The 25,778-nt window shown below is 46.7% G+C and overlaps 2 protein-coding genes across 2 annotated transcripts; one reads left to right on the top strand and one right to left on the bottom strand.

The window, feature by feature from the left end:
• The first annotated feature begins 822 nt into the window (after window positions 1-822).
• crhb (corticotropin releasing hormone b) lies at window positions 823-2,232 on the top strand. The gene is made up of 2 exons (XM_056299573.1): window positions 823-953; window positions 1,456-2,232. Exon 2 carries the CDS (start codon window positions 1,476-1,478, stop codon window positions 1,944-1,946), a length of 471 nt encoding a protein of 156 aa, XP_056155548.1. The 5' UTR covers window positions 823-953; window positions 1,456-1,475; the 3' UTR covers window positions 1,947-2,232.
• Window positions 2,233-3,839: 1,607 nt separating this feature from the next.
• On the bottom strand, window positions 3,840-23,927 carry trim55b (tripartite motif containing 55b). Its single transcript, XM_056299490.1, has 9 exons — window positions 23,683-23,927; window positions 21,268-21,397; window positions 19,936-20,105; window positions 11,202-11,379; window positions 10,802-10,897; window positions 9,318-9,551; window positions 5,588-5,610; window positions 5,334-5,458; window positions 3,840-4,748 (listed from the first exon to the last, which is right to left on the bottom strand). The coding sequence occupies exons 2-9, from the start codon at window positions 21,394-21,396 to the stop codon at window positions 4,579-4,581; spliced, it is 1,125 nt and encodes a 374-aa protein (XP_056155465.1). The 5' UTR covers window position 21,397; window positions 23,683-23,927; the 3' UTR covers window positions 3,840-4,578.
• Between the last annotated feature and the right edge of the window lie 1,851 nt (window positions 23,928-25,778).

The raw sequence follows: 25,778 nt of genomic DNA on the forward strand, positions 1-25,778 counted from the left end.
TGCTTTAAACTTCTCCACAACTTTATCCCTGACCTGTCTGGTGTGTTCCTTGGACTTCATGATGCTGTTTGCGCCCCACTATTCTCTTAATTTTTTTTTAAAATCATGTATAATTTTCTTTGTACTTCACAATTGTGTGCCACTTTGTGTTGGTCTTTCACATGAAATTCCAATAAAATATATTTATGTTTGTGGTCGTAACGTGACAAAGTGTGGAAAAGTTCAAGGGGTATGAATACTTTTGCAAGCCACTGTACCAAGTCCAGTTGCACTTGATTCAACTCCTTTGGAGCTCCATTATGACTTCCAGCAAAATGTTGCTTTTTTGGTAAGCATGACTAGATTAGGACCAAAACTACAACTTCCCCTATTTGGACAACAACAACAACAACAACAACAACAACAACAACAACGATGTGGGGGTTAAGGTGCATTTGAGAAGTAGGCCACCTCGATGGGTTAGCCGGTCACACAACACGTAGTTGGTGCATTGGAGGTATACTGCCCTCTCACAACACAACTAACCTGTAGATTGTGGGGCCAATGCCAATAAAATAATCATCCGGGGGGGGGGGGTTTCAAATCTTTGGATCGACTTGTTTTCATCATAAGCATGCAGATGCAAGCAGGCAGCAGACCTAGAAAACTCCGAAACACACACACACACACACACACACACACACACACACACACACACACACACACACACACTATATGAGTCATCTCGGCGAAACCCAAGCACTTTTTTTTTTCCACAAGCGTTCATTCAAGTTACACCCATGATTGAACGCGCAGACGCCGCTGTAGTGGGCTATATAAGTCCACACTGCATCTACTAAACTAACTCTATTAGTTCCTCCACACAAGCCAAGTAGGGCGGGCGGCGTCTGGCACCAACACCTGGCACCTACAAGCCCACTGCGCTTGGAGCTCCGCTAACCATTTCCCTCAAGGTACGGTACTCCTTTAAGCTTAACCCTCACGTCTCTTATCCTTGTTGTAATGTCCCTTTATTGTACTTTTCGTTTGACCTCTTTGCCAATTCGATGGATTTCCTAACGCCTCGCCAATCGCCTAAATGACGCCGCGCGTCTGGTCGGAGACGTGTAGGATTTACGCAGCGCCGTGCGCACTGGAGCGCCTCGTTTCTCCATCGTTCCTGCCCAAGTTTTTTGTTTTTTGTTTTTTTGGGGGGGAGGAGGGGGAACGCACGTTATTCTCCCGCGTGCATTTGACCCTAAAACACTTTTTAACGCGTGCACTTTTCCATCCATAAGCCGCAGCCGGCGCCGCCGCCGTGCGCAATTTCGACCCGTTTTTACGCACCGAACAAATCCCAACATGTGACGCATCGGCTTCGGAAACCCCCCAAAATAACGACGCTAATCACAAATGTTCCTTGAAACCGTTGCATAATTTTTCTCTCACCCCCCCTCTCTCCCCCCTCCCCCCCAGATCTCAGCCGGCACCCTGACATGAAGCTCAATTTACTCGCCACCACCGCGATTCTGCTGGCTGCCTTCGTACCGCGCTGCGACTGTCGGGCCATCGAGCGCCCCGCCGCCGGCGCCGGCCAGCTCGCCGCCTCCGCCGCCCTGGTCGCGGACGGCCAGCGGCGGCGCACGGGTCCCGTCCTGCAGCGGCTCGGGGAGGAATACTTCATCCGCTTCGACAACGGCAACTCGGACTCGGCGGGGCCGTCGTCGCCGACCTACCCCGGCGGCTCGGTCTACAACAGGGCTCTGCAGCTGCAGCTGACGCGCCGCCTCTTGCAAGGCAAAGTTGGGGACGAGTCGACGGAGCGGGGCAGGAGGTCCGAGGACCCGCCGATATCGCTGGATCTGACCTTCCACCTCCTCCGGGAGATGATGGAGATGTCCCGGGCCGAACAGTTGGCGCAGCAGGCGCAGAACAACAGACGGATGATGGAACTCTTCGGGAAATAAAAGATCTCTTCTCTCTCTATCTCTCCATCTCTCTTCTTCTTCTTCTTCCAAAGATAGCCCTCCATTTCTTCTTCTTCGTTCTCTGCAGAACACGACTCTGTATCACAGTTGCTGCTCGCCGTTTATTTATGCCTATTTGAACCTCAGAGAAGGGAGCGTAACGCAGCCTTGGCTCATCGTCGTCAGTGTTAGAACCGTGGCATAGTGCACCACATCTTGAAAATGACACCATGACTGCCCTTTATTATTATCATCCTTATTTTTATTTGATTTTTTAATTTTTATTTTTTTTAGGTTTACATGAGAATTTATTGCATTGAGAAGTGACCTATTTATTTTAGACCATGTTTCGCTGTATGGTATCTGTTCGTTAATAAACGTATGATCAACCAGCCGGTTGTTTTGTTGTGCGAGAGACAAATGTCCAATATCTATATTTTCTAATAAAATGTGAAAAGCAACGTTTACACTTCTCTCTGGATGTCATTAAGAAGCGACGGCCGGTGAACCCTTTATCTGGGAAACGCTGAAAAAGCGTCGCCCTGGATGTGGCACACTTTGCGGGTTGTGACCCACATGCACCCCACCCACCTTTCCTTCTGTCTGTTGCAAGTCTCCTGGCACACACAGGAGGCCGCGCGTCTCACAACGGCTGAAATTCACCTTCAGGCTGATGGGAGATCAGACGCCCCTCAGATACTGGGCCGAGCACAGGCCCTCCCGAATACCCAGACCTCGTCACGGTAGGGTGGAAAGTCGCGGCCTCACACGAAGCCGCCTCGGTGCCACCTTGCACCAGAGTGCCGCGAGAAACGCTGGGGCAAAACTATACGAGAGACAGTCGGACGTGAAGTCGACTGGAATTCCACGCCGCCTGCATTAAGCTGACGCCTTAATCCTCCCACAGCACCGGCAAGAGACGAGCGTGCATGTGTGTGTGTGTGTGTGTGTGTGTGTGTGTACACACACCGCGTTGAACTTTGACCCGCCGTGCCGGTGTGAACCGCACAAGTGCTGCAAGCGTGAGTCATCCTATTCTGTTCGCCCCGCTTAGCGTCCGGGGGCGTCTTGCGGCATTGAGCCCATTTGTAAAGGATCCCGCTCGCTGAATGATGGTGTAAAGTAATTAGATGGGAGTCAATAGCAGACTAGCCCTTCAGAGTCGTGTCAAGGTGAGAGCATCGCAGGGCAGCGAATGAACGACAGACGGGCCCGCATGAGGCTCGCTGCCATCTGGTTGTATGTACCTTCTTGACCAGACGGCTCTATTGAAACGTCGGACCTGTCTGCACGTCGCACAAAAGACACAACAATGGTCCACCGACGGTCTGATTTGCCACAAGAGAGATGAGGGGGAGAACGGTACAGAGAGAGAGACAGAGATAAGTCCTCTCCTCACACATGAACAGACACATAGGTGTGTGTGGATGCAACAAGAAACACACATGCACACAGACACACACACAGATGAGGGCCTAGGTTTGGTTGGAAAGTTGGTTGTGAAAACATCTTTAGGGCGGCTTCATCGATCATACGATGGCCACGGACACACACACACACACACACACACACACACACACACGCTTGCAGGCGCACATGCAAGCCTCAAGCACATCGGTGTGCAAACACAGCTGTACGACCCCACGTTTGCCAATACTCGCACAGTATTCTCGTCGTTTTCTTTGTGGGGAACTAATCTTCTACATATTCTCGGTGCGGTTTCCTATCGGTCCTCATAAGCTCGACGTGAAGAGGCTGTCCGCGCACGCTCGTCTTACAACCGAGACACGAGAAGGACGTTGCTTGTGCAACAGTTTTAATGACATCAAGAGGAACACACATTACGGCCACAAACGTTTTTGTCCACCATCAGAAAATATACTGGCAGTACACGTAAAAGAGTAAAGTGTGTGAAGCAGGCGGGCCTAGCCAAAGCACTGAAATGACCCAAAAACAAAACAAAAAAAATCCTACAAAAAAAACCCCCAAAACAAAGCTAGTCATCTTCTGTCCTGTGGTTTATTATCTAACATCCTGCTCATACAATTATATCACTCCTATACAAGCAGTACAGGACAAGGAGACTAACAGGAGGCTGTCATGTCTGAAATACTTACCCAGTGACATCATATAAAGACGTACTTCAAGCAGTGGTTGAAATACACGAGGTTCGTAAAACAGGGGGGGAAAAAAAAGAAGAGTGTGAACAACATCGGAGAAATTATAAATTCAACCTAACGAAAACTCCGTGCCTGTGTTTTGCATATAGATTACATCCAACATTAACGGGCTGAGGATTATGCTCCTTTATATAATCATGCAACCAATTCTTTCCATTAGTCACTTCATCACGATCACATCGAACTTGACAGGAAACTGCCAGCACACACAACACTTGAACAGCCTCCAATCCGTCCCTGCTGTGACAGAGAGACCGAGGGAAGTCGATGCTTTTCTCTCTCTCTGGCTCAACAAGTAAGCAACCTTTCTGATGCGGATCTAAAGCAGTAACCCAGATCTGGGGGGGGGGGGGAGGGGAGTGTCACAACTGACCCGAGTTCAACGTCTGGGGCGACACTCGGCCCGCTCCAGGCTTATTATTAGGTGGCGTCTGGGCGTATGTGGCTGACAGCTAGGTTGAGGCGGCGCCCTTGGCCGCGTTCGGGGCAGAGTTAGTCTGTGGGGGCAATCCGGGTTGGGCGGCGGCGGAAGAGACGCTGCCACCCAGATCACCCGGGGTACCCTCTCCCGCCACAGCACTGGCCTCTCCCTCCTCATCGTCCTCTTCCTCATCTTCATCCTCTGTTGAATGCAAGATATACGGGAGAAATGAAGTTGGAGTCCAACGCGTGTCAATGACACATAACACTGGGTCAGACAAATGTAAACCATCTCCACCTTCCCCCCCCCTTTTTTGTGGATTTCCCCCCCCCTTTTTTTTCCTCCCCAGTTGTACCCAACCAATTACCCCACTCTTCCGAGCCATCCCGGTCGCTGCTCCACCCCCTCTGCTGATCCGGGGAGGGCTGCAGACTACCACATGCCTCCTCCGATACATGTGGAGTCGCCGGCCGCTTCTTTTCACCTGACAGCGAGGAGTTCTGCCAGGGGGAAGTAGCACGTGGGAGGATCACGCTATTCCCCCCAGTTCCCCCTCCCCCCCAAACAGGCGCTCCGACTGACCAGGGGAGGCACTAGTGCAGTGACCAGGACACATACCCACATCCGGCTTCCCACCCACAGACACGGCCAATTGTGTCTGTAGGGATGCCCGACCAAGCCGGAGGTAACGCGGGGATTTGAACCGGAGAGCCCCATGTTGGTAGGCAATGGAATAGATCGCCACACTACCCACACACCCTTCAAAAGTCCCCCTCCCTTTTTTACCTTGGATGAAGTCGATGGTGCGAAGGGCCATCCCCTCCTTCTTGAAGTCGACGCTGTAGTGATCCATGTTCTCGTAGCCTCGCTCGACCTTGTCCAGGTGGGCTGTGCTCGACGCTTTTGTAATCCTGACATCAGACAAATGGCACAATGCAGGCTTTGAGATGAAGGTGTGATCATGTTTTCATTTTGCTGTCACTTCATTATATGATGTGCTGACCTACTGCATTGAATGTGCCATAAGTGCACGTACTTACTTTTGAAGGAGAGGCTTTGCCGTCTATAGAAGAGGATAGAGAGAGAGAGAGAGCGAGAGAGAGAGAGTGACATATAATGTGTGGTTGATTCATCTCACAACATAAGTCTCAGCTATCAGAGCACACAACCACATTTTAAAGGGGTAGAGGAAGACTTCATATTGGACACGTACGCAGTTGTCAGAGTATTTAGGACTGACTACTGAATTCAATAATCAACCAATCAATCAATCAATCAATCAAGTTGCATTTTTTATAGCGCTTTTCTAGCTGCAACAGCCACTCAAAGCGCTTTCTCCCAAGACAGACAATGTGCAATGGATGTTGTAATGAGAGAGAATACCAATATGCATGATACACATTAGACTCTCATCTGCACCATGCATATTGATATTCAATACAGCCCGAATGCAACCTGATTCAATATGGCCTGCAGAATCATGGTCAGATCACATAAAGAATTTGTGATAGTTAAGTTTTGAAAAAAGAAAAAGAAAAAAGTATTTGCTTTTCAAATTAAAAGTCCAATGTAATGCTTTAACTCCAACCGCTTGTAGGACATTTATTTCGAAGGCACATATAAATAACTGCACGAGGACAGACTGACAAGTACACATCACAGTTACAAATAGCAGCTAGCTATAAATTGCGCAAAACTGAGTTTTTCAAAGATTTCAAAGAAAAGGAAAGTAAACAATGAACGTAGGGTGTTCCAGAAAGAGTTGACGTCGAAACAGTTCTTCATTGAGCTATCAGGGAAAGCTGTGTGCTTAGGGTGCAAAGAGAGCACCGCTGTCTGGAAAGACCACGACTTGTCCCGACACTTCCAGACAAAGCATGCGGAGAAATATAGGAATATGTCTTCTGAGCAGAGGGCAAGTGCATCGAAAGAGTTGCAAAAGCAGCAAGGTCTTTTCACACGACGGCGTTCAGCAAACGACGGAATTGCGAGAGCTAGCTACGCACTGTCCCACAAAATTGCTAAACATAGCAGCCATTCACTGGGGGTGAATTCATTAAAGAATGTTTCATTTCGAATCCCTGTGTTACCTCCGGCTTGGTCGGGCGTCCCTACAGACACAATTGGCTGTGTCTGTGGGTGGGAAGCCGGATGTGGGTATGTGTCGTGGTCCCTCCTCTGGTCGGTCGGGGCCCCTGTTCAGGGGGGAGGGAGAACTGGGAGGAATAGCGTGATCCTCTCACGCGCTATGTCTCCCTGGTGAAACTCCTCGCTGTCAGGTGAAAAGAAGCGGCTGGTGACTCCACATGTATCGGAGGAGGCATGTGGTAGTCTGCAGCCCTCCCCGGATTGGTAGAGGGGGCAACGCAGCGACCGGGACGGCTCGGAAGAGTGGGGTAATTGGCCAGATACAATTGGGGAGAAAGGGGGGGGGGATTAACAATAATAATAATAATGTTTAATTGACTCTGCAGCAATACTTTGCCCCGACAAGGAAAAGCGGTTTGAAAATGTTTCCTTGTCAAAAACAACAGTGACACAGTGTGTTGAGGACATCGCAGAGAGTATGGAACAACAACTGAAAGACAAGGTAAAAGCACCTATATCTATGGCACCAACATACCGAGGTAAAGGCACCTAAACACACCTATATCTCCTTGGCTCTGGATGAGAGCAGTGATGCACATGACACGTTGCTATTCTTACGGGGCATAATTCCAGACTGAAATTACAGAGCAGCTTGCTTCAGTGCAGTTAATGAAGAGCACAACCACAGCGAAAGGTTGGAGGTCAATAAGTGTGTGGCAAAGCTGGGACTGGGTTTTGAAAAGTTATCCAGCGTGACCACAGATGGGTGCACAGGAAAAAAAACATTGGCCTTCTGAAAAGATACAAGATCAAGTAGCTGAGCTGAACCCAGATCAGAAAATAATTTTCCTGCATTGCATTATTCATCAGGAGATGCTTTGTAAATGTGATCTGAAACCGAGCCATGTTGTAGATACAGTCACTAAAGTGGTAGACTTCATAACAGCAAAATCTTTAAACCACATGCTGTTTGTCTCACTGTTGGAAAAGAAGGCCGGGTCATGCAGATCTCCCCTACCACACAAACGTGAGATGGCTGAGTCTGGTGAAGGTGCTTAAAATGGTGTGGGACCTCAATTCGGGGACTGCTGAGTGTTTTCAGATGAAAGCAAAATATGTGGATTTCCCTCAACTGCAAAATGAAGAATGGTTGGCTGATTTTGCCTTCACCGTGGACATCATGGCGCTCGTGAATTAACTGAATCCCAAACTTCAAGGGGAGGGCCTTTTTGCACATCAAATGCACATCCTTGTCAAAGCCTTCAAGGGAAAACTACTCCTTCTGACCCGCCAAGTAGAAGCCAACAACAACAAGTAGGACCCACCTTCCAACACTACTAGTCTGTTCCCTACCAGATGACCAACGGGAGTATACACTGCTGCTGTGTGCTTTGAATGATGAGTTTTCTCATCGTTTAAGGATTTCAATGTGTCGGAAACTGACATCTTCAGTGTGGATAATACTCCCAATGACCTGAAACTTAAGCTTATCAATGTTCAGTCTGATGCAGTGATTGGAGAACTATTCAAAACAATGTCACTGTCGAGGATCCAAGCATCTCTTGAACAAAACTTTCCAAAGATTAGGAGTCATGCTCAGAAGATGTTTGTGCTGTTTGGGTCAACCTATCTATGTATGTGAACAGACATATTCAGTGATGAAATGTAACAAGTCAAGGCACAGATCATCTCTTACTGACTCTCACCTCTCCTGCGCATAGCGACGTCAGAAACTATACCTGACTTCACTGCTCTGGTCGATGCCCATCAGAGACCTCACTCCTCACACTGACTGAGCAGTTATGTTGAGCTCTCTCTCTTGTGTTTTTGTGCATACAAGAGTTCTGTCCGTGGTGCTGAATGCACAGTGTACTCTTCCCCCGTGTAGTTCATTGCATGTTTATTAATGAAAATACCTACCAAAAGGAGAGCATGGATGTGGTGTATTTCTGTGCATGATAAAAAAGTAAAATAAGTAGCATATCTGCACGTGATTTACAGTAGATATATGTCAATACAGATGATGCATCTACTACTACCACTACTTTCAGGTGCTCCCGCTAGATACTGATGATGTATAATCCCGTAATATGATTCTGGCCTGCGATGGCAAAAATATATTCTAATGTGGCCCTCCGTGGAAAATAATTGCCCAGGCCTGGATTCGAGTGTATTAAAATGATGGAGTGTGTGGGGTAACTGGTACTGCTCTACTTTCCTTGATCTTCTGCAGACTATGAAAAACATATTTCACTCAACTTACTTAACAACTTCACTAACTGCAGGCATCAGTTTCTCCATGAAATAATAATAAACTATGACCTGCAGCTGCGTCGTGTACTCTTTCTGCTCACAAATTTGATATTTCTAAGTGAAGTTATCTTTATGTTTAAATCGGAACCCCTTTTTCAGATGTGCAAGGGGTGGGGAGAGCAGTGCAGGAGCCAACATCCATGAGATCATTTTCCACTGCAGTTGTGGTACACATTACTCAAACCACTAGCATCCACTCCCAGATTTAGTAGTCAATACACACATTTTTCCGGTAATAAGCGTGATTGCACAATGTGGCTGTCACTCTCCTTCATAAATGAATTGAGTGTTAACAGGATTAAGCGCTCCGATGAGACATGACTATCGTATCTAGCAGTGGTGTGTACACTTGACCATAGACCCTTTCACCTGCAGGAAGACAGCCATCTCTGGCTCCTCCATGGTCTGAATCCCCGTCTCCACTATCTTACAGCCCTCCTCCAGATGGTCTCCATACTTTCGGGACAGACTCCGGATATAGTTAAGCTTCTCTTCCTGTTCACTGGTCACCCTCTGGCTCATCTGCCTCTTCTTCTCCTCTAAGATGGTGTACAGTTGGTCGAATTTCTCACATACCAGATTCTTCTGCCTTCGACCATTCTCCTATCCACGCATGAACACAGGAATGTTGTGGTTAGAAAGACATAAGGAAAGACACACACACACACACAGAAAAACAAACACAGAGTTCATAAATTCTGAAAATCCATCTACATTAATCATTCATCACTTCACATAAAAACTTGTGCGTAATTGTGACTCAAGCGGATGACGGAGTGCACATGAAGCAAGCTACTTCTCTCCAACTACCTTTAAACAAAAAACACCAATAAAAGCGTTACAACAGAGGAAGCAGGGGCGACTGGTGTTTCAGTTTGTGTGGGGTCATCAAAGTTTGTTTTATTCCCAACACTCGGGTTTTGTTCCACCTCTCCGGTTATGCCATATGATGCCATATGTGCAAAAGAGGACAGCACAGCTCTTTCTGCGTGTCTGTACTGAGTGACGCCGCTAAGGGGGGTAACACACACACAACACACACACACACACACACACACACACACACACACACACACACACACACACACACACACACACACACACACACACACACACACACACACACACACACAAAGGACTGGAACTGCTCCAGCTCCATCCCCGCTCACCCTACACACCAGCATAGAGGAGGAGGGGCTGATCTATGCTGTCCTCTTCCCATCATTCATAAGTAATATCTAAGGTACTTTACAGTGGGGTGAGAGAATGGCAGGATACTGCCAAAAAGTCCCATGAAACAGCATTGACAGCACCTTGAAATTATGCAATTTGACATCGGGTGTGACTTAGTGAGCATAGGGAGTTTGATTTGAGTGACAGCCAATGACAGCCGGACATATTTAGAAGAATGTGGACATCGATATGCTGTCGACTAATGTCAGTTTGACTGCGGAATATCACTTGTCTTCTCTAGAGCTCAGTCCCAATCATTGGTCATTTTTGTTAATATACTGCAAGTGCATTTTAATGTACTGTACGTGCAGGGTGACACAGTGACATCACGTTAAACAGATGGAAATGAAGTGTGGATAAAAGAGATAAACAAGAACGAAAATGTATTTTTCGAAAAAAAAGGCTACGGATGTAGAGAAAGTGAGTGCAAGTATGTGACACGGAGAGAGAAAGAGGGTGACGTACACACCAGCTACGCGGATTCTCATCTTTCCGTGCTTCTGTTTCGTGCGCTCGGACAGATGCACTCAGAGATAGCGTGACTCACAAAGAGGAACGGCGCTTGTATGATCTGTTTGTGTGGGTGTGTCCAGTTGGGACACTGACGTTGGGACACTGACCTCTATGGCCCGACAGGCTTCCTCCAGCTGACTGATGATGCCTTGCATCCTGTCGTTATTCCCGACAATCATGGCTATCCCGTCACTCAGCTCTGTCTGGGGTGTGGGGGCAGGGGTGCATGGAGAGCAATAAAATGTTTAAGTAAACACCTGAACATTGAACCATAAAAACTCACTCATATGATCATATGCACAGGATGTATGAACATCCTTCCAGAACTGGGACAAATCCTCTACAAACGTATATGTAGTTGGTGGGTAGATTTTACACATAAGAAAGCACATACATGAATGTATTGCAATGTTTTATGTGACTGCCTCTCTCTCCTCTCCTGCTCTCTCTCTCTCTCTGATTCATGATCAATAGTGGTCCTGACATCCATGAAAGTTCAGAACTCACCTTCTGTGTCTGGTAGATGCTTGTGAGAGGCGCCACCTCACAGTCTTTGTGAACTCCAAATACCTTACACATGGAGCACGTGGGCACACTATGGGTCACACAATAAATGTTGATCTTTTCATCCTCGTGGACATCACACATGGGTGTTTCCTCCTTTTGCACTGGAGCGGGTTTGCTGCTGTCAAAAGGCAGGGTCGAAGCGGTTAGCATTGGTGTTGCTTTCCTGGCAGGAGGAAACATTATGTTCTGGAACAGGCTGTGCATTTCAAACATCATGTTCTAAAATGCACAGTCCGGGTAATGTAATAGGTCGAAAGTACATTTCAGCCATACCGCTCTCTAATAACATGCAATTACAATCAAAACCAGATTCATTTGTCCAGTAAGTGTCCACACGTCAGGAGTTTGACCACTGGCCTTAGCTGGTGAATCTGGTCTAAGTTTATTATACATACACACACTGTAAGCACTATACCATTTCATCATCGTATCACCACTCCATTGTGGCGGACACAAGTATAGTATTGTGTTTGTTATCACTTAAGATATTTAAGGAATGAGCACTTCGTTTGCTGCAAGACCAGTTTGGCTCATGAGGTATACTAAAAATATCACGTGCTAGTAACATGACATATGCCGTTTGGCAACCCAATGTAATCTTTTTAAAAATACCCTTATCTTTTGCATATGCCTAGGCCTGGTGGTAATTCTAGCTGTGTTTTTAATGAAATGTGCGCATAGATGAGCAAATTTTACTTTGCGTTGTTTACAGGCAATCTACCTTTTGAACCGTGTGAACTACGAGGCTAACAGCAAAACTGGGTGACCCGAGTGTCTGAGGGAAAGTTGTGTTGTGTCTTGTGCAACACAAGCCTGCTGGCTATACAGTCAACACCTCGCGAGCAGGGGGCACATCTGTTTTAATGACTAGAACCTGAGACGTCGCCAGCTCACTGACTCGCCAGCCACTGGTTCAACGGGGCACTGCGGCCCCGCTGAGATCTGCCACGCTTCACTCTGTCACACACCACAAATGAGACAAGTATCCACTGCCTCTCAAAGTGGGGCACAACTTTGACATGTTCATTAACAAAGCCTGGATCTGAGAGGTTAAGTGGTAGAGAAATTACAATTTGGATCATTCAAACTGCAGAGGGCTCTCTCCTTTTGAGATCCAATTTTTTTCTTCACGGATTTTAACAGATGTATACACAGAAAGCATGGGGATAAATACAGTAACACTTTTCCAGCTTATAGCATCCATTGCAGAGAGGTACCTGGTTAAGTCGAGGGGGGGGGGGTACATATACCAACTACATTTACATTTTCCTATTTAGCACACACTTTTATTGAAAGTGGTTTATAAGAGAGTCAGCAGTCAGCAGATCTACCCGTTTCAACCTACAGGCACCATGAAGAGCTGAAAAGTAATCATATCTTAGTCAATACCACGTCATGTCAAGAGCAATTAGTGCAAGTGTGCAACAGTGATAACAGTAATAAGGGATTAACAGTGATAACAGTAATAAAGGATTCCAAATTAGCTGAACAATGCCACAGCATTAAAATCAGAGACCATCTATAGATTAAGGTAGATATGGAAAAGGAAAGTTTTTTAGGCCTTTCTTGAAAGAAATAAAAGAGTCTGCAGCCCTGATGGAGGACAGAAGTTCATTCCACCATTTTTTGGGGCCAGAGAGAAAAGTCTGCACCAAGAGCTCAGTGAAGTTTTTTGTTTTTTTTGGGTTTTTTTAGGGGCGGGGGGGTCCTCCCCCCTTTTCTCCCCAATTGTATCCGGCCAATTACCCTACTCTTCCGAGCTGTACCAGTCGCTGCTCCACCCCCTCTGCCGATCCCAGGGAGGGCTGCAGACTGACTACCACATCTCCTCCGATACACGTAGAGTCGCCAGTCGCTTCTTTTCACCTGACAGTGAGGAGTTTCGCCAGGGGAACGTAGCGCGTGGGAGGATCACGCTACTCCCCTCAGTTCCCCCTCCCCCGCCGAACAGGTGCTCTGACCAACCAGAGGAGGCGCTATTGCAGTGACCAGGACACACACCCACATCCGGCTTCCCACCCGCAGACACGGCCAACTGTGCCTGTATGACACCCGACCAAGCCGGCGGTAACACGGGGATTCGATCCGGTGATCCCCATGTTGGTAGGCAACGGAATAGACCGCCACGCTACTCGGACGCTGAGAGCTCAGTGAAGTTTTGAAGTGGGAATAGACAGTACCTTTCCGGAGGCAGAATGAAGATGGTGAGCAGAGGCGTACATGTAAATATAGGTTTGCAGGTGAGTTGTGCACTACATTAAACTGTCTCGAAACTCAACAGCAAAGTTTTGAACTTTCTGCAGGCAGCAATTTGGAGCCAGTATAAGAATACAAAGAGAGGCTAGATGTGTGTACATGCATCTTAGCAGGCCGAAAACCAGCTGTGCAGCATCGTTCTGCATACTTTGTGGTGGTTAGATTGCACAGGCTTGGCGACCAGTAAGAAAGTGCATTGCAATAGTTTACCCTCTAGAATCATCAACCCATAGACCTCGATTAATCTCTAGTCTAAAGTATAGAAATGAATCAAGGACCTGGACCAGGAGCTGCCGAGAATGCTTTGATAAGTACAGCTGGATCTTTTTGAATGTTGTACAGAGCAAAGCGGCAGGAAAAGGAGAACGCCACAGTTCAAGAATTAGAGCGAGTTGTCTATCATCATCCCAACCCAGCCACTGAGGATGCACAAGCCAAGATAAATGGGCAGGGTTGCATCAGGAAGTGCATTCGGAGTAAAACCTTTGCCAAATCAAATATCCGCATCATAAATCAGATTTCCATAAGGTCGAGGCCCGGGTTACCAATGAGTGCCACCGGTACTGTTGGCCAGCAGGGTGCCATTGGAAACTATGCTACTGTTGGGCAAAGGACAAAGAGAGGGGGAAGGCATGTCCAAAGGCAGCGGGAGAGGAGGAAGGGTAGGAGTGTGGAGGTGAGAGTCGGAACTTTGAATATTGGCACTATGACTGGTAAAAGGAGAGAGCTGGCTGATATGATGGAGAAAAGAAAGGTAGGTATACTGTGTGTGCAAGAGACCAGGTCGAAAGGGAGTAAGGCCAGGTGCACCGGAGGTGGGTTCAAACTCTTCTACCATGGTGCGGCTGGGAGGAGAAATGGGGCAGGGGTGATTAAGAAGGGAGACTATGTCAAGAGTGTGCTGGAGGTGAAGAGACTGTCGGACAGAGTGATGAGTATGAAGCTGGAAATTGAAGGTGTAATGATGAATGTTATCAGCACATATGCCCCGCAAGTTGGGTGTGATGGAAGAGAAAGAAAATTCTGGAGTGAGTTCGATGAAGTGGTGGAGAGTGTACCCAAGGAGGAGAGTGGTGATTAGAGCAGACTTCAATGGGCATGTTGGTGAAGGGAACAGAGGTGATGAGGAGGTGATGGGCAGGTATGGTGTCAAGGAGAGGAATGTGGAAGGATGGATGGTGGTGGATTTTGCGAAAAAGATGGAAATGGCTGTAGTGAATAGATATTTCAAGAAGAGGGGGGAACACAGGGTGACGAATAATAGTGGAGGAGAGTGCACACAGGTGGACTATATCTTATGCAGCAGGTGCGATCTGAAAAGGATTGGAGACTGCAAGGTGGTGACAGGGGAGAACATAGCTAAGTAGCATTGGATGGTAGTCTGTTGGATGACTTTGAAGAACAAGGAGGAAGAGAGTGAAGACCGAGCTATGGATCAAATGATGGAAGTTGAAGAAGGAAGACTGTTGTGCGGAGTTCAGGGAGGAGTTAAGACAGGCACTGGGTGGTAGTGAAGAGTTGCTGGATGGCTGAGCAATCACTGCAGAAATAGTGAAGGAGACAGCTAGGAAGTTACTTGGTGTGTCATCTGGACACAGGAAGGAAGACAAGGAGACTTGATGGTGGTGTGAGGAAGTACAGCAAAGTATACTGAGGAAGAGGTTGGTAAAGAAGAAGTGGGATAGCATGAGAGATGAAGAAAGTAGACCAAAGTACAAGGAGATGTGGCATAAAGCAAAGAGAGATGTGGCAAAGGAAAAGGCGTATAGTGCGTCGTATGAGAGGTTGGACACCAATGAAGCAGCAAAGGAATCAAACCGATCGGCTAGACAGAGGGACTGAGCTGGGAAGGATGTACAGCAGGTTAGGGCGATGAAGGATAGAGATGGAAATGTGCTGACAAGCGAGGAGAGTGTGTTGAGAAGGTGGAAGGAGTACTTTGAGGGGCTGATGAATGAAGAAAATGAGAGAGAGAGATGGTTGGATGATGTGGAGACAGGGCATCAGGAAATGTGGTGGATTAGCAAGGAGGAAGTGAGGGCAGCAATGAAGAGGATGAAGAGTGGAAAGGCGGCTGGTCCAGATGACACATCTGTGGAGGCATGGAGGAGAGATGGCAGTGGAGCTTTTAACTATATTGTTTAAAACAATCTTGGAAAGTGAGAGGATGTCTGAGGAGTGGAGAAGAAGCATACTGGTACCAATTTTCAAGAATAAGGACGATGTTCAGAGCTGTAGTAAAGTTGATCTGCCACAGCATAAAGTTATGGGAAAGAGTAGTGGAAGCTAGGTTAAGAGGAGAGCTGATGATTAGCGAGCAGCAGTATTGTTTCCTGCCACGAAAGAGCTCTACAGATGCAATGTTTGATTTGAGAATGTTGATGGAGAAGTATAGAGAAGGTCAGGAGTTACAATATGTCTTTGTCAATTTAGAGAAAGCCTATAACAGGGTGCCGAGAGAGGAGCTGTGGCATTGTATGAGGAAGTCGGGAGTGGCAGAGAATGTAAGAGTGGTGCGGGATATGTATGAGGCCAGTGTGACAGCGGTGAGGTCTGTGGTAGAAATTACGGATAGGTTCATGGTGGACGTCGGATTACATCAAGGATCGGCTCTGAGCCGTGAATTCATGTTTGCAGCGGCCTCACCCAGTACCATCCATGCAGTGTTTGTCCACATCTGCGTCTAAGTTTGTGTCTTCGTATGATGGCTGGGAGAGCTGGTGCTGGATTGGTTGGGAGAGTTTGGTCTGCTGCGTCCTGTGGACCCAGGGACCATAGAGAGACCATGGAGCTGCACCCGAAGAGGTAACACCGAGGCTGGTCTGAAAGGACGCGGAAGCGGGGAAGGCTAAGCTAAGTGCTAGCCCATGCAGATCGCCAGTTCCGATAACACGAGGGCAGTCTGGCGGCGGCCTCACCTAGCGTTGACTGTGTCATCATGTGAAGTGTGGGGAGGTGTGTCGAAGGAGTCTGGCTGGGAGAGCTAGTATTGGACGGCTGAGGGAGCCTGGTCTGCTGCGTCCAGTGGGCCCGCTCAAGGACCACGGCTCTGCCCAGAGCTGCGGCCGAAGAGGAAGCACCGAGGGCGGTATGACAGGACATGGAAGCGGGGCAGGCTAAACTAACTGCTAGCCCATACAGATTAGCAATTCCGACAGTCATCGGCTGGCGTTCGTTCTCCTGGACAGTGATTTTTTTTTTTTTTGTGGTTTAGTCTGGGTATATGTGTTCTTGTAGTTTTTGTATAGATTTTTTTGTCTTTATGTTGCACTGCTGTGGGCTGGGGGAAACAACGATATTCATATTTAAATGACATTTCAAAATGACAAATAAAGTGTTCCCGATTCCTGATTCCCGAGGTTGGACGGTTTGGAGACAAAGCAAGAGAAGCAAGATTGAGATGGTCTGGACATATGCGGAGGAGAGATGCTGGGTACATTGAGAGAAGGATACTGAATATGCAGCTGCCAGGTAAGCGGAAAAGAGGAAGGCCAAAGAGGAGGTTTATGGATGTGGTGAGGGAGGGCATGCAGGTGGCTGGCTTGACAGAGGAAGATGTAGAGGACAGGAAGAGATGGAAACAGATGATCTGCTGTGGCGACCCCTAACGGAAGCAGCCGAAAGTAGTATTAGTGTCTATAATCACCCTGAGGTTCTTTGTGGCTGTGGATCCGCAGGGTATGAATATTGATGTATCTTGACCCGATCGATATGTCCCAGGAAAAGGGGGTCTTTGGTAGGGATGACTCCGTTTTGGACAAGTTGACCTGGAGGTGGCACTTCATCATTCAAGGAGATTTGTCAGTTGTCAGTGAGGCAAACAACAATCTGCACAGACATATCAGCGTCTTTTGGCAGGAAAGGAAGGTACTCAAAAAAATGCAATGTTGGATTTACTTAAAAATTTCATATGTCAACTGGTTCCACTCAGCCACGTTAAGTAATGTTTAATTCCTTGGGCACCTATTAATAAATCAAGTTGCTTAGAAGTTATTTAAAAGTAGAACGAGTAGGATTTGTCAGTTGCAGCTTGTGAATACAACATTCACAGTTGGCCCCTCTCCCCCGGCTCAACAACACCAGAAGCGCCTGCCCCCTGACCACAGTTGCCAGAACACATCCCAGTGTAAAGGCCAACTCTACCTTGCTCTTCATTCCCTCCTTCTCCTTCAGTGCTCACCAGCAGGTGAAAGCCAACCCCAGATTCACTCTCATTTTGGAAGGAGCTTTGACCGCTCAGCGTTTCACCTCTGCTATATTTACATCTTTTAAGCGCTGTTGTCTGCCATTGCTTCTTCTTGGATGCATGCTTACAATCTCAATCTGGCACCTGGTTGCTACATTTTTATAGAGTACTGCTGCCCAAAAGTTAACGCCCAGAAACGTCTCGTACACAGCAAAATAAGAACTAGAGGAGTACGCTTAGTAGAGAGCAGATCCCCACCAGGCATATCTTCCCTTCTCTGGTCCTTGGACTTGGTGAAAAACCACCCCTTTTTTCACCTACCGGGAGAAAGGAAATCTATGCACACACGGACAGAGAAACCAGTGTTTTTCTTGCCATTATAATACTTTTGCACAGCACCCAAGTCAATTGAGAAGAAAGAGAAAGCCACTTTATTTTGTCATTGTAGGTTACAACAAAACCGTAGGTTACAATGAAATGTGTTCTCTGCATTTAACCCATCCTATTGTATAGGAGCAGTGGGCAGCTGCAGCGCCCGGGGACCAACTCCAGTTCTTCTTTCCATGGCCTTGGTCAGGGGCACAAACAGGAGTATTAACCCTAACATGCATGTCTTTTTGATGGTGGGAGGAAAGTGGAGCACCCGCAGGAAACTCATGCAGATACAGGGAGAACATGCAAACTCCACACAGAAAGGACCTGGGACGGCCTGGGGTTCGAACCCAGGACCTTCTTGCTGTGAAACAATAGTGCTAACCACTGGGCCACCGTACTGCCCGCTACTTTTACTATTGAATGGAAAATATGGAAAAAAAAATGTCTTTAATATGCAGCACTCAAGCTAAAAAATCTACCTAATAAAAAATTTTGCCTGTCAGTCTGTGGATGCGCAGCCTCCTTGGCCGGCCCTCGCATGAAAGCGACCAAGTCTTACATGAAATGACAGGGATCAGGCTATCAGAATTTCAAAATCCTTATCAAAAGACTTTAAATGTTTCTAACCGTCGTGGTTTTCACGATATAAAATGAATGAAGGTGAATAGCTGCTCTGCTGATTGACTTTCATTCTAAAGCAATAAAACAACTAAGAAAATACTTCAAATGTGTTTAACTGTCGCGGTTTTCATGATATAAAGGGAATGAAGGCAAATGGCTGCTACTCTGATTGACTTTCATTCATTAGAACAACAGTAAGAAAAAACAGTTCTGCCATGGGAACTGTTTTATTGTAGATACTGAGATGATTTCCAGCTGTGACTGTAATTAATCCTACTCCTGAAACTCTTTGTTATAGCAGAGTTTTAACATTGAAGACTATGGCACTTACACGTGGCGGCGAAGTAAATAAGGAGAATTTTTTATTTTTTATTTTGGTTCCTCCAGTGTTCCTCTAAATCTCCTGTGCTGAATGATTTGCTGGCTGGCAAAATACAACTGACATCTCATTTACTCTTAAGACACATACCCGAATACGTAAAGTTTTGGTTTTGACACTCGCTGCCCGATCTAAATCAACCGTAGATGGGAGTCGCGCATATGCACGGTTGACTCAGATCGGGCAGCGACAGAAAGCGGCGTTGGTCAAGCAAGCTAGAAAGTGACTAAAGAGAGAGACCGCCAATAGTGAGGAAAATAACGTTTTTCGAAGGTTTTGAATCACCACAACCATGAGATTCTTCATCATACAGTCATAACTGTGCACAAAAAGTTTTAGGCTGATTGGTCCAGCAGTTTGCAAGAAACACACGACCTCCTTCAGGCTACCTACCACCTGGTGGATATAAAAATAAGAAAACACTGGCAGATAACGGTCTCTGCAGACACAGACATTGCCACACTTGTCTAGTGGATCATAAGCGATGATTGAGAGGGATTATTTTTTGTATGAGTCTATACATTGATTTTTAGGAAAATCCTACTCGTTCTACCTTTAACACAGTTGCGTGGAACCAGTTGACATGACATTTTTAAATAAATCCAACAACAATGGTAGGAAAAATGTGGTATAGATTGTCCATACCATATAATTACCATAAAATACATTATGGAAAAGTCAATTACAGATCACACCACTTATCGTTCCCTGACTCAAATATAGGAAAGTATGAGAGGGATGCAAGTAAAGCTTGAAAACGTTTGCAACTTTCACAATCGTGTGTGGGTTTTTTTAAATTTCACATTCAATCAACAGATACTGAAGGATACACACTTCTGTGCCCTATCTGCCCTCACCTGCTGGACTCCTGTTTGAACATATCAATAATGTTCTCCACCAGCAAGTTCCTCTGCAGCCCATAGACGCCATGCCTGTCCAGCACCACCTCGTGTCTACATGAAGGACATCGGAAGCGGCCACCTGATGTTATTGAGCCCCCGCGTGTTGGAAGGTACGGGTTTGACGCCTGTGAACAGACACAATCAGACGGACAGACAAAAATCAAAATCTGAATGAAGTGGTCATGGGATCATGTTTAAGGAATAGACTATCTTGCCTGTGAACAGATTTCACTGTCTTTCTTAGGATGAATTCAGAGGCAGCAGACAAAATCATACCCAAGGTATGAGGGTACGATTTTCCCCTTAAAATAGTCTATGATCCTCATCTGTGAGGTGTGAAGCTATCTGTTCTGGACTCCCCGCTCCTCATGAAACATAAATGTAGGGCATAATTGGTGCATGTATATTGAGTATATATTTCAGTTCTTTTTCCCTTTGGGGATGGATAGTGTGTTTTCAGGATTATCAGCAGTTAGTTTCTCGGTTTAAGAATGGACAGTTCATTATTGCATCGAGTCTAAAGGTGCAGAAACACAATGAGTCACATAGCATCTGCCAATACGAACCCTCTATTACCATCCCTGTGGACTGTGCCTTCTCTTACAGGCAGCTTTCCTTTTGCCTGCACAAATGATATGTGGTTAAAAGTGGTTTGCGGCTCCATCACATTTGGCACTGTACATCCGGTAATGAAAGGTTGAGCCTTGATGTTTAAAAGCTATGGGACTGAGTCCAGCTATAGAGATCAAGTGTTTTTGTGACCCAGAAAAATTACCAGTGAATTGAATGCAGGCAGCAACAGCAAACCAAAAGAGAGATAAATATATTAAAAAGAGTAAAAATATATCCCTCCACCATATCTTTAGATTTACTGAGATGATTGTAGGCTATATAATGTGAAAACATTACATAGTTTACCTTCAATATAAATTTAGAAAGAATAATGAATAAATTCCACCTTATAAATCCATTCCATCTTCAGAGGCTATTATAAGGTGGCTCCTTTAAAATATTACTTTAATAATAATATTACCTTAAAATTTACTATTTTTTCTTTCATAATCACATGAATCACGTTTTTCTCTTTATGCAAATATCTGTTGAGGTTAATAATATGTAAGTTAACTTTAACGTACATTCAGAAAAATAAATTCCCCCTCGGTAGACTACCATATAGATAGGACATAAAAATCAACCAATCTATCGATTTTTCTTCAGTGATTTAGGTGAATCATGTTTTTCTCTTTTTGTCAACATCAGCTGATGTCAAAATAAGTCGTTGCTTACCTGGAAAACGTCATTAGCACACTTTCTGCAGAGGTTGTGCTGGCATGGTAGGATCACCACAGGCTTGGTAAACATCTCCAGGCATATGGGGCAAATGAGCTGTTTCTCTAAGTTCTCCATGGTGTTCATCCTAAGGCATGAAGTCAAAACTTTTAACTAGACCACTTTTCCAATTCTGTGGTTGGCATTTAGTTAAAAGTCAAAGAAAAACAGAGAAGGACTGTGCAGAAGGCCTGGTGCTAGGCTGAGAGACGGGCCTTGCTGTGTGTCTGGTGGGTGTCGGGTCCTCATGATGGTGTCAGCTCCGTTTTTAGAAGCAGCCTGTGATGTCACGGGCAGCCATTTTTCTTGCCCATATTTGAATCTGATACTATTACTGTACCCCCCCACCCCCCCACCCCAGTAGGGCAGGGTGGGAAACAGCTGCTCAGCAGACCCTGGCCCTCCTCCTCCTCCTCTCCCCACTATCTGTCCCAAACCAGACACTAACCGTTTGTTTTTTACAGCAGAATTTGACAAATGTTCCCCGGGTAAGTTAGAAGAAAAGTCACATCTTTAAAAATGTTGAAAGCCTCGACCTTTAACATCTGGCTAGCTAATTGCGCACTCATACAAATGTGTACTTGTAAACTTAAGTGTGTGACAATATAGATGTTTCACATGGTAAGCTTCTAAGCTTTACATAGAAGCTGCTGCATTTGAAACAATTAAATAAAAGAGAGGCCCCACAACAACACTTATAAAAAAGTTTTGAGAAGCGCATCGGGGAAAAAACACGGGTAGCATTCCCACAACCTTTCTTTCCAAAGTTAAGCGAGTGCTCTACCATTCGAGCTAATACAGAAGTAGCTTAAGTTGTGTCATCAAACATTTTTCAAGCGCACTGCAAGACTACTCAGCATGTCATTTACTTGTAGATAGACTGATAGGTCTGTTACTGCACAACACCGCTCTGCACTTGATGGAGTGTAAAATGTGTGCGTAGTAAATCTTTATAATAGCGCATTATGAGTTTGTTTTTTTTGTACCTGCTATGATGTCAGTTCATACAATATTTCAGTGCGGCAGACCATACATGATTATCTAGAGCAGGGTATTCAGCTAAAATGGCAAGAGGTCCAGTAAGTCAACCCTCCTCACCTGCTGAGGCCCGAACAATGAAGATACTTACAAATACGGGCCCATGCTTTCTGCCAGACTAAAGAAATCAGTTTGGTTAACATTTTCACTGAACAAAGTAGAACATTTTCTCAGTTTCTGACACGACGTGACTAATCCTTAGCAAAATGTATCTGATTTTGAATACTGCTCTCTCCTGTCCTGCGGGTCGCTTTGGTAAAGATACAAAATCATTCATGAACTCAAAACAGGCAACAATACAGCGCCTACGTTGGACGAACAAATTAGGAATGAAAAACAAAACGCAACAAACCCTCCATCTTCAAATGTGCATTGCAAATACATACTGTACATCCTGTGCAAAGCCGATGCGAGGGTCTAAGGACCAGGATGTTGTGTTGCTTTAAAGCCCCATTGAGGCACATTTATCATTTGTGATATTGGGCTATACAGATGAAATTTGACTTGACTCTTCTTGTGGCTCAAAGGGGAATTTTTTTTTTTTACATTTTTCTCTCAGTTCATGTCTTTCCTTTCCATCTAGACCAGTGGTTCTCAACCTTTCTGGGGTCCTGGACCCCCTGCGTATTTTTGATCTACCCTGAGGACCCCTCCACCTGATCTCGGGGGAGGGGGGTTGCAATTTGATAGAAACAGTAGAAACTGCATTTTAAATTGCATTATAGCATTTATTCACTCTTTGGGGCAAAAATAAGAGCTTTCAGTTGTAACTTAGATATAGTTAACAAAACAGAATTCTTATGCAGTAACTTTCAGATATATGTAACAAAACAGAATTCTTATGCAGTAACTTTCAGATATATGTAAAAAACAGAATTTTTATACAGTAACTTTTAACAATGCAAACGGGAGCGAGATCTCTTATTAAAATACAATAAATTACACTTGTGAAACAGATGTAATTAGAGAAAAAAATCCTGTTACCCTTTATAGTTTAGGTAGATAAAGGTCTCAGTCACATTTGAGTAAAATAATCCTATTTCTATAAATGTCATAGTGTGATCTTTTTTTTTTAAAAGATATTTTATTTTCACGGACCCCTTGCAATGACACGACGGACCACTAGGGGTCCGCGGACCCCCGGTTGAGAACCACTGTTCTGGAGGTGTTTCAGATATGCACCCCTTTACTATTTCCCCATCAGTAAAGGGGTCTTTACGTTGTCCTTAAAATCCACTGTCTTCTCGGGGAACACTCGTATGCTGGCTGTGAGGGGGGGGGGGGGGAGAGGACCCGTCCTTCCGGGCGGTGAGCTCATTGGTTGTCTGTCCTTACCTCGGACGGCCGCGGGCCGGTTCCTCCACAGCGTCTGCCCAGCGTCGTCATACTCCCAACGGAGGCACAGCGGCCTCGTAAGGCTCGTTGAAGGGAGAGAACAAATGCGGACTTTCCTGCCCCGCCATCTCGGAAGATTCGGTTTTCACCGTCGACTTTCTGACTTCTTTTTTTTTTCAAATCGTTATAAAAGTTGCCTCGGTCCGCTCGCCTCTCGGCCGGAACTTAGCGTACGTAGCAACCCGCGGTAGCAACCCGTAGTCGCAGGACCCAGGCGGCTCGGCTGAGCTGGCCTCGTTGTGCCTGTCGAAAAGTCCGTTTAATGACAAAAACTAATCCTATCGGGGTTTTTTTTCTTCTTCTTCTCTCTCTTTTCTATGATGTCAAAATGCTCCGCATGGAAGCCTCTGCCGGTCCGGATTTAAACCGGTGTGATGATAGTCAGACGAAAAACAACACTTGCAGCCCTCGGTGGCCGTCCGCTAGAATGAGTAGGAGCTGCCGGGTGGAGGACCAGGAAGGCGCCAGGCCCAGACCGGCGTGTCTCACCAGGCCCAGGCCGGCGTGTCTCACCAGGCCCAGGCCGGCGTGTCTCACCAGTTCCCAAGCCGGCGTGTCTCACCAGGCCCAGGCCGGCGTGTCTCACCAGGCCCAGACGGCGTGTCTCACCAGGCCCAGGCCGGCGTGTCTCACCAGGCCCAGACGGCGTGTCTCACCAGGCCCAGGCCGGCGTGTCTCACCAGGCCCAGACGGCGTGTCTCACCAGGCCCAGGCCGGCGTGTCTCACCAGTTCCCAGGCCGGCGTGTCTCACCAGTTCCCAGGCCGGCGTGTCTCACCAGTTCCCAGGCCGGCGTGTCTCACCAGGCCCGGGCTGGCGTGTCTCACCAGGCCTGGGCCGGCGTGTGTCACCCTCCTCTTGCATGAAATTCTGTGCTGACCAGCTGGCTCCCATCTTCCTACAGATCTTCAACAGATCACTGGAGCTGTGTGAAGTCCCCTCCTGATTCAAAAGCTCCACCATCACCCCGGTCCGCAAGAAACCCCGTATTTCAGGATTACATGACGACAGCCCCGTTACCCTGACGTCCTGTGGTCATGAACTCCTTTGAGAGACGGGTGCTGGCCCACCTGAGGGACATCACAGGCCCCCTATTGGACCCCCTGCAGTTTGTCTACCGGGCGAACGGGTCAGTGGATGACGCCGTCAGCACGGGGCAGCACTACATCTTGCAGCACCTCGACTCCCCAGGGACATATGCAAAGGGTCCTGTTTGTGGCCTTCGGCTCAGCGTTCAACACAATCGTTCCAGATATCCCCCACTCCAAACTCACCCAGCCAGCCACCCCTGTCAGTGGATCAAAACGTCCTGAGAGACAGGAGGCAGCAGGTGAGGCTGGGGAAAATCCCATCCAGCACCCGGACAATCAGCCCTGGCGCCCTCCAGGGATGTGTGCTCTCTCTCTCTCTCTCTCTCTCTCTCTGCTCTTCTCCCTCCTCTACACAAATGACTGCATCTCAGGAGACCCATCTGTTAAACTCCTGAAGTTTGCAGGTGACACAACTATCACCCACCTCATCCAGGATGGTGACGAGTCTGCATACAGACGGAAGGTTGAACAGTTGGCCCTCTGGTGCAGTCATAACAACCTGGAGCTGAACACGCTCAAAACTGTGGAGATGACCGTGGACTTCAGAGGAGCCCCCAACACTGCCCCCCGTCACCATACTCAACAACACTGTGTCTGCTGTGGAAACCTTCAGGTTTCTGGGATTCACAACCTCCCAGGACTTAAGGTGGGCATCCAACAACAGACACAATCATCAAAAAGGCCAGAGGAGGATGTACTTTCTCCATCAGCTCAGGAAGTTCAACCAGCCTCAGCGACTGCTGATTCAATTCTACTAGTCTTTTCTCCGCACATCTGTCACTGGTTTGGATCAGCCACCAAAAAGGACAGGAACAGTCTACAATGGACAGTAAGGACTGCAGAGAAAATCATTGGTGCCAACCTGACCTCCATTCAGGACCTATACATCTCCAAAGTCAGGAAACAGGCAGGCAATATCACTGCAGACCCATCACACCCTTGTCAC

The sequence above is a fragment of the Lampris incognitus genome, chromosome 19 (genome assembly GCF_029633865.1).
Source record: "Lampris incognitus isolate fLamInc1 chromosome 19, fLamInc1.hap2, whole genome shotgun sequence".
In the NCBI taxonomy this organism is placed as follows: Eukaryota; Metazoa; Chordata; class Actinopteri; order Lampriformes; family Lampridae; genus Lampris; species Lampris incognitus.

Bases quoted from the DNA above. Each gene is read 5' to 3' on its own strand.
- crhb (XM_056299573.1), top strand. From the start codon at position 1,476: ATGAAGCTCAATTTACTCGCCACCACCGCGATTCTGCTGGCTGCCTTC.
- trim55b (XM_056299490.1), bottom strand. From the start codon at position 21,396: ATGAACACCATGGAGAACTTAGAGAAACAGCTCATTTGCCCCATATGC. The intron at 11,380-19,935 runs GTGAGGGCAGAT...GCCTTTTGACAG, and splicing joins TTCAAACAGGAGTCCAGCAG to CAGCAAACCCGCTCCAGTGC. The intron at 9,552-10,801 runs GTCAGTGTCCCA...ATGCGTGGATAG, and splicing joins AAGCCTGTCGGGCCATAGAG to GAGAATGGTCGAAGGCAGAA.